Here is an 8,967-nt window from a genome sequence, read left to right as displayed (position 1 = left end):
CTCGGGGTGGCAGGATCCGTGGCCAGACTGGCTGGCGGCCGGGTCGCAGCGCTGGGGTTGTGCACCACCTGCCGTGCCAACGGCCAAGCTGGAGCTCCCAGGAGGGAGAGGGGCACGAGCGCCGGTAAGCGGTGTGTGTCCTGGCCCCTGAACGTGTCCCAGAGAAACTGGAAGTAAAGAAAGTGGCTGCAGCTTAGCTCTGGAGGCCTTGGCAGGAGACAGGAACCAAACCTCAAGTCGTCAACAGGCGCTCACTAAAGCATTGCCCTGCGCTTTCTCCCCGGCACGCCACAGTCACCGAGCTGGACTCAAATCCTCTAAGGGCTCAGGGCAGCGACCTGTGGCCCCTGAACGTGTCCCAGAGAAACTGGAAGTAAAGAAAGTGGCTGCAGCTTAGCTCTGGAGGCCTTGGCAGGAGACAGGAACCAAACCTCAAGTCGTCAACAGGCGCTCACTAAAGCATTGCCCTGCGCTTTCTCCCCGGCACGCCACAGTCACCGAGCTGGACTCAAATCCTCTAAGGGCTCAGGGCAGCGACCTGATCTGCCTGCAGCAGCAACAAGAATCCCACCCTCTGCCCATCACACCGGGCTGAGCAGGGTTTGTGGAAAGACATGCCAGAGTGGGCTGGGAAGACTCAGCGATGAAGGCTCTGACCCAGGCCCAGATAATCCTTTACTGCTGAAAACATTACTCAGATTTTAGGCAGAGTTTGAGTTTTGAGTTCCGTTCTGTTTTGTCAGAGGAAAAGGCAGCTACCATCAGTTCTTACAGAGTTCAGACTTCTTTTGTTAAACTAAATGGACTATTTCCAATTTCTTGTAAAGCACTAGAGGACTCCTAGGCTGTAAATAATTCCTGCAGCTCTGGTGCCTTGCGTTCGTCAGCATCCTTCTGAGGTGTCACCCTCCCAGAGGCCTCTCTGGGAACAGGTGGTGCCACTGGAAGGCAACGGCCCTTGCACGTTTTTTTGTTAATCACAGGCCCAGATCTAGCCCTTCCCTGACACAGCAGGTACAGCCACCATCAACGCTTCACAACCGCCCTCATGGGCTAACGGAGCCCGCAGGCAACAGACTGTGGGCTTCCTCCTGGTCTGGTTTTAGCCCAGTAGCCAGGTTTGGGAATTGGCACGGTGGCCAAGGGTCGGTTTGGGACAGTCTCGCTCAGCCCAAACTCACAGAATCACAGAATGTTGGGGGTTGGAAGGGACCTCAAAAGATCATCCAAGTCAACCCCCCTGCCAGAGCAGGGTGACCCAGAGCAGCCACACAGGAACCTGTCCAAGATGGGTTTGAAAGTCTCCAGAGCAGGAGACTCCGCACCCTCTCTGGGCAGCCTGTGCCAGGGCTCCGGCACCCGCACGGCCAACAAGTTTCTCCTCATGTTGAGGTGGAACTTCCTATGTTCTATCTTAAACCCATCTTCTGGGAAAAGGTGCTCAAGGGCTCTGTGCAGCACATCTGTTGGAAAGGGACACAGTCAGTAACTGTATGAAAGCCCACGGCCCCTTACACTAGAGTGGATCTAATTTAACTGAGCCACACCAGAGACACTCAGTGCCCATCGTGTTGGCACTGCAGGATGAATCTGGGGAATCTTCAGTTACCTGGTTGTCGGGGATAACCATGCCAGGTCTCTGGGTGTCGGCTGGTCTGTCAGTCTTGGGGAGCAGCTGAGAGAGCTGATCTATGATACCCAGTCTTCGGATACGGTTCTCGCGCTGCAGAAGAGCATTCACTCTTCTCTTCTCCTCGCGTTCCACAATATCCTGAGGCTGCGTAGAGTCGTAGTGCACGCACTTAGGAGAGAAAGACCCGAGTTACAGCGAAGTTGAAGCTGTAGTAATGCGTGAGAGACAAAGCCACAGCCTGCTCCAAGCCCTGAGGAGAATTACAGACTTCACCGTCACCACGGAGAGTCCAACCTCGTAGTTCTGTTCCTTGGAAGGCACCCACAGCCCAGCCCTGTTCCCAGAGCGACGTTACTGCTCTTGAGAGCCCTGAGGACAACCACTGACAAGAGCAGGGTACCTTTGTGTCCCATGTCCTAGTGCTTCGACAACTGCGGCAGGTTGTCGGAGCTGTGGTTTTTTTATGGGTCTGGGATTTGTCCCCAGCTGACTCTCCGTGCAGGTCTTCTTTCCTCTTTGTTTTCTTTTTTTTCTTTATGGTAACAGCTTCCAACTTCTTTCTTTTCAGGCGAATTTCCTGCAGTTGCTGCCTGCCATAGAACAGTAGTCTTAGTCACTGATTCGGTAAAGAGTTGTGAGAGCAAAAGCCTTCGATCTTAGGATGTTTAACTGCAGTCAGAAGTTCTGCACAGTGAATAGACCGTAATAGAAGAATGCCAAGAAATGGCCCAGGAGGGCTTTTAAAAGAGACTCTCACCACTGTTAAGAAATGACCTTGAATTAGGCTGTGCCTGCCACAGGGGTGCAGGACACTTCTAACACGGTGCCTCCAGAGTCCAGAAGTCAGTGCAATACTGCATTTGCCTCTCTAGGGTACGTACAAAAGGTTTTGCGGTGCTGACAGAGCCCGCGCAGACTCGGTCCCTTACACCTCTCACCAGGTGACTGTTAAGCAGCCGAGTCGCTCCCAAGGAGGGATCAGAAGCGAGCGGTCCCTGTGCCACCCCTGCGAGCAGTAGTTTTCCACAGGAGCAGCATACCTGGCACAGTCCTCTCGTGCTTTGGATGTCACTGTTTCCTGGAAGAGGGAGCTACTCTGCTTGAAAAACGGCTCGTATTTCTCAGTTCCACATGCCGGATAAATGCGCCGGAACCCGCCCAGGTGTGAGTTCTCATACTTCTCTGCCTGCGACAGCCAGGCGGCCTGGTGGGTCTCCAGCTCCTTGTGTCTGCAAAGCAGGAGAAAGTACGGGTAGGGGGCTGCGGGGGGAGGCACCGGGTGCTGTCCTGGCTGCAGGACAAGGGTCTGGCCAGCACCTTCCCCGTTTGGGAGCCCGTTCTCCCTGGCGCGCTGCAGGGAACCAGCGCGACCTGCGCTTCTTCATCCTCTACCTGTGGAGTGCTGGTTTAGCACTTCCAGATCTGCCCCCTGCCCCTTGGCCTTTTCACCCAACTCATGTAGTCGCAAGAGAAGTTCAGAAAAATCGGCCGATTCCAGGCGTGTCTGCCACCCTGCGGGATGCAGACAGCTTGGGAGATCTCATCTCAGGTGCTGCACAGTGCCCTGGCCTCCGGGAGCTTTAACTTGGAGCAAGCCAGCCGTGGTTCTATCCTGCTCCTCCACGCCCCATCTTTTCTCACTGCAGGGAAGAGCTGTACCTGGATGCACGGGGGGCCTGACGGGCCTGGAGGAGCCGCTCCTTTGCCCGCTGTTTGTCTTCCTCCAGCACCTTCCTTTTGTCACAGGCATGCACGTTTATCAGGTTCAGGGTATCGCAGAGGAGAGCATCCTTTACCTCACGATCGAGGCGAGAGTCTGTGGTGAAGCTGGGGGAGTGGTTCACCTGCCAAAAGAAGCAGCTGATCTAACCTGGCAACTCCCAGCTCCCCAGAAGCGTGGCCAACAGCCAGCTTGCTGGCCCCAGGCTGCCCCACCGCTGGCTTCCCCGTGGCAGGAGGCTGCATGCAGGGGCTGGTTCTGTCCTTCCGCAGCGTAACACCCACCCACCCACGCTGCAGACCCTGCACCTCGCAGGACTGCAAAATCAGAAATTCAGGACGCCGTTACAGGTGAAGGAGTGCTAAGGTTTAGGAAGGTCCCTGCTGTTAGTGCAGATCTACACAGAACATGCTCTTAGATCCCCCTGAGCCTGCAGCAGGTTGCTTGGCTACTTGTCTGGAGCCTCCCTCCAACAAGCCAGCTTTCAGGTATTTGCTGCTTCGACACAGCAGGAGACTCCTTCCTTACCTCTAGCAGCCATGGCTTCAACTTTCTGTCCAGCAAAATATCAAAGCCCAGTATCTCAAAGCAGGCACAGCCAGCAGTGTGGTTTGGAAAGCAGCTTTGGTAATTGTGCTTCACAACAGGGTGAACTGAAATAAGAGTCTTTATAATAATATCTTCAATAGCTTCCCAAAGCTTTTCTGTGTCATAGTTGTTATCCGTCATCCAGGCGTTCAGGGTGGACAGTTTCCTGTGTGGAGGACAGCAGCGGGTAAGAGCCGACCTGTGGTACCACGTTTGCCCCAGGAAAGATGGAAGTAAACCAGCGTCCCAAACGCAGCTTTCCTGCAGGATGTGCACCAGGCATGGCAGTACCTGGTGAAGACAATACCTCTTACTGCCCGTCATGTCATCCTGGATGAAGTTTTCGTTATGTTTGTTGATAGCATAATTGGTCAAATGCATGCAGATATCATCCTGAGAGAGGAACTGCAAAGAGACTTTCATTTACTCTTATGCACAGCACAAACAGGAGCAGCCCCTGATCTATCCACTGACTTCGCCCGCTTCTGCCTCTTCCCTAGGGCAGTGACTCGCACCAGAGTTGACCAGGCCAGGGATTCCCTCTCTAGCCAGAAGCTGGAGCTCACAGAGCTCCACCCTCTCCACACCTCTGCCCTTATCTCTGGAGGACAGCACAGGGCTCGGCTCACAAATGCCAATCCAGCCGTGGCCTCGCTGACAAACAAGGGGCTCCTCAGGACAGAAGCTGCAGCAAATTTCTGCAGATTCTTCCTTGGCTGACCCAGAGCAGAAGACCTCTCCAAGACAGGACATATCAGCAGGAGGGAGGGCACGTATGTACTCAGCTCTGGGGCAAGTGGGCAGATAGCCAGAAGCCTGGGGTCTCTTGGGGCAGCCTGTGACTGTAGCGCAGCGATCCAGCACTGCAGTCCATCCTCTGGTGGGGTTTTAAAGGTTGCAGACTCCTGCTTGGAGCTGGACACAGCCACGCTCTGCAATGGCCTTCCCCGCTCCCCTCCCTGGCTCTCCTAGGCTGTGCCACCACCACCAGGTAATCCCCAGGTCCCTCCTGAAGCACAGGCAGACAAGGAATGGTGTGGACTAGAGAACACTCATAAAGGCAAGAGGCAGTAGGAGTGTTGTCCGGAAACACCGTGGGGTCTCCATACTTTGCAGGTTTTCAACACCTGACTGGGCGAAATCCCAAGAAACAAGATCTGAATTTATTGTTGACCCGCTTTTGAGCAGAAGGTGGGAATCGAGACCTTCTAAAGTTCCATCCAAGTGGATCAACTCCATGATTCTGTGATAATGTTGGTAAAAGCCCAAACATGAGGTCTGGGAGCAGATCTACTTCAGACACTCCTGAAATACCTCCCATGAGGAGGAGAAGGTACAGAGGGAGGGGAGTACAGGAAAAAAAGAAAGCTGTGTCCCATGAAACCCACCAGCTGTTGTCTCTTCAAGGTCTGGAATGCTCCCAGGACAAATTAGCGACTAACACCTACATATACTGTGTGAGTTTTTTGAAAATTCTCTTTTTTACCGGGTTTCTGCTGCTGGGATCGACGTACTTCATGGTGGCAAACCGGACCAGACCCTCCTTGTAGACAAAAATCCTCAGTGGGTCACAAGACGTGATCAGCACATAGACACGCATGTCAAATTTAAAGCCATCAATAAGAAAAGGCTGTGAGAGAGAAAAAGGCAGGAGCAGGCGTGAGACAAAGAAACGTTGCTGCCCATTCCTTGCGGTTGGCCAGCATGTCTGTGCTGCTTGTGCTGCTCCTCGGCAGCTCAGCGGCGAGGGAAAAGGCGAGCAGTCGCCGTGCCTCACAGTGCTGCAGCTTCCCTGGTGCCCTCGGCAGATCCGGGAAGACTTAGGGCAAAGGATGCACAGAGGACGTGGGATGCTGGAAGAGCTGGGAGGCTGCAATCCTCCACCTGTGTTTCAAGACTGTCCCCGTTACCTTGGAGATATACTGCTGGCAGATCATGTGCTCTGCATGTTTGATCTCCTCTGGATTATGTGTTACGAAGATCCCCTTCCCCTGGCAGCTGTTCTCTGGCTTGCAGATGAACGTTCTGTTTTTCCTCGCACATCTGTAGGCCTGGAAATCTCTGTAGCTGCGCAAAGAAGGGGTGACTGTTACAAGCTACAAAAAAACAGCCTCTGCCTGCTCTCCCAACAGCTGGGTAGTCAAACTGTGGTGCTGTGGGCCTGTGCAGACCAAGCACCTCTGCAGAGGAGTAGTGCAACTATTTCTGATCTACCGCAGCTGCAGACTGGTCCTTGTGCAGCCTGGCAAAGCTCTTCTGGCTCCACCTTTTAGAACAGAATCAGAGAATCATTAAGGTTGGAAAAGACCTCTAAGATCATCTAGTCCAACCATCAACCCAACATAACCATGATCAACAAACCATGTCCTGAAGTGCCACATCTCTACATTTTTTGAACACTCCCAGGGACACAGCTCCACTATTACCAAGGGGTCCCTAGGACGTGCTCACCACTGTGCATGCAGGAGCCAGGATTTTGGCTCTGCTGCCACAGAGAGAGCAGGAGACAATACACAAGCCCTAGCTGCAAAGGAGGAGGTCACAAGTCTCCCTTTTAGGGCAGGTCATCCCAAAGTGGGCGGGAGGCAGGGACAGAGGCTTGTGAGCTGAGCCCCCACGTCGCACTATGAGGCTGATCTTCCAGAGCAGCTCCAGTGGGAGCACAGTGCTTGGAAGAGCCGGGCCCGTGTGCCAGGAGGTTACTTCGCTGTAGGTGGAGAAGCACCGTCTCTCTAGCGGGTGCCGCATTTAGGAAAAGCAAGAGGCAAACAGGACAAGTCCCCGAGAACAGCTCCAAGAGCAATCCATGTCCAGGAAATGCAGCCCAGAAAGAAAGATGAGAGAACTAGGTCTGTCTTCTCCAGAAATGGGAAGACTGAGGGCACACGTGGTGATAGGCTTCCTGGACATGACACACTGTGAGCGAAATGCCGCAAGCCACTGTTCTCCTAGGGCAGTGCAAAGGAGAGAAGTACTAAGTGTTGATATTTCATCAACGATGCTTTGGGTCAGGTACTAAGGAAGTCATTCTAACTGTGAGGAGAGCTCAGCTACAGAACAAGTGATGGGAGCCCTACTTCCAGGTCTTGTTCAGGAAGTGGTAAGGATAAAATCCGTGAAAGAACGGGTATCTTGTCTCCTTACAACCACCCAAACTTTGAGTGCTCTTTGGTCTCTTCCAGCTACGATCCTGTCATTGCTTGCCTGGGTATGATCAGAGAAGCCAGGTCTTCTGCCCCAGAGCTGGAGGAGGTCGGTGGTGGTTTACATGTAATGACGTACGTACTAGCACAGTGACCTGCCCCCTCCCACTGCCCTCTGCCACCCGTGTGCTGTGAGATACTAAAAACGGGTCTCAACACCCCGTTCAGTTTCAGGGAAGGTTACGAAGCCTCGGGCCAGGAGATGAGATCTCAGTGAGGTGCCCCCAGCCCAGCCCTGGCTGTCAAGCACAGAGGCTCCCACACCCTCATTCCATCCCCTTGCCCTCAGGTGCACTGATGGGTATCACTTACTCAGCTGGCAGGCACCAGGTGCGGGGAAATATGTTGTACTCCTTGGGGAAGAGCTTGAGCATGCGGTTGAGGTTGTGAGCCAGCAAGTCCTTGCGGCAGATCTCTATCATGCCTGGGAAATGGTTGATCTTCTGAAAGAGGTGCAGACAAAAAAAAAAACCAAAACAGAATCAGCAAAGGAATAGCAGGGATCCTCCTGCAGACCTGAGGAAAGCCATGCCTGGAGAAGCCCGCACGCAGAACAGGAAGCTGGGCCTTGAACGTCTGCTCAGGGGCAAGGTTACGCTGCAACTGCTTTATCTGAACTTCAGCAGTGTGATTTATCAGCTCGTTCTATCTCGGCCCTGAAGCTCTCCCTCCCTGGGGTACCACATCTTCAGGACGGGAGCCATTTGTCATCAAGAACCATTTATTTCGTGCTACGCGGAAGGGGCTGGCAGCTTTCCAGTCCACAGCACTCACTGCCAAAGTGCTGCTGATGGCACCATCGCAGCGACACAACCCAAGTGAACAACCTTTGTCCTCTGGAACCAGTGCAGAGAAGGGGGGCACGGGTGCTAGTTTGGATACTTCTGTTTCACTGTTGTTCCACTAACAGCCCCCGTCTCGCCCTCCCTCCTGAGCTCATCCTGCTGGGCAGCCTTCATGTGGGGTGTTTACCTGGAAACGCTTCATCTCCTTGATGTGCTTCAGAGAGACCGAGTTGTCTGTCCAGTACACCGTCCACTCCTCATCTTCTCCTGCTTCTTTCAGCCCGCAGCACTGTGCCGCCCGCCGCACTGCACCAGAGCAAGCACAGGACAAGGGCTTGGGCAGAGGAGGCAAGCACTGTTAATTCCCTAAAGTAACCAGGGATGGAGCATGGGACAAACCTCCCCAGGCTGCAGTTCCACTCTTGGAGATGCAAAGTATTGGCAGGACCTTTCAAGAGGGGTCAGAAACATGAGCTTCACCCGGCTAAACCCAGCCCAGCCTCTGGCTGCAAGTGTACGGGGAGCTGTAAGCCCCCTCCATCCACACACCTTGGGGTCCTGGGGCACCCCTGAACTACAGCAGGCACAACTCTGATGCCACACAGGGAGACACAAGTCTTCTGAAGGGACAAGTTTCACCTTTGAATTCAAAAGCTGCCTGGCAGCAGAACACAAAAGCTCTGCAGCAGATGGTCACGGCTGGAGTGGTTCATGTCACTGCCAGTTCTGGATTTGGCCTCTCAAGGGGCTGGGGAGACGATAGAGGTCGACAAAGGTCAATGCACGCCAGGAGCCACTGTGAGACGGTTCTGGTTCTCGTGACACCCGTGCTGCCACACCACCCCTGTCACCAGACCGCCTGAGGCAAAACACCCAGCCACCGACCTTCAACAACACACGTGTGCTCGTGCTGCTAGAACAGTCAGTAGCAAATTGGCTGATAACATCCATCAGATGCTAGGAGTCTGTTCTTGGAACACACAGCTTGTGGTGGCAAAGAAGAGCAAGACAAGAGGGAGGAGCAGCTGCCTGGAGATG

At 53.9% G+C, this 8,967-nt stretch overlaps 1 protein-coding gene across 1 annotated transcript; it reads right to left on the bottom strand.

Annotated features, from left to right (window-relative positions):
- Positions 1-1,609: 1,609 nt before the first annotated feature.
- TTLL6 (tubulin tyrosine ligase-like family, member 6) lies at positions 1,610-8,235 on the bottom strand (the record flags this gene model as incomplete). Its single annotated transcript, XM_009874910.1, has 10 exons — positions 1,610-1,801; positions 2,034-2,223; positions 2,674-2,862; positions 3,293-3,477; positions 3,882-4,107; positions 4,249-4,334; positions 5,428-5,571; positions 5,852-6,008; positions 7,457-7,587; positions 8,117-8,235. Coding segments are annotated over 10 exons (1,619 nt in total), but the record flags the coding sequence as incomplete, so codon positions are not given.
- Positions 8,236-8,967: the final 732 nt, after the last annotated feature.

Source organism: Apaloderma vittatum, unplaced genomic scaffold (genome assembly GCF_000703405.1).
Source record: "Apaloderma vittatum isolate BGI_N311 unplaced genomic scaffold, ASM70340v1 scaffold33448, whole genome shotgun sequence".
NCBI classification, from domain to species: domain Eukaryota; kingdom Metazoa; phylum Chordata; class Aves; order Trogoniformes; family Trogonidae; genus Apaloderma; species Apaloderma vittatum.
Note: the sequence above shows the minus strand (reverse complement) of the source record. Positions and strands in the feature narration are given on the sequence as shown.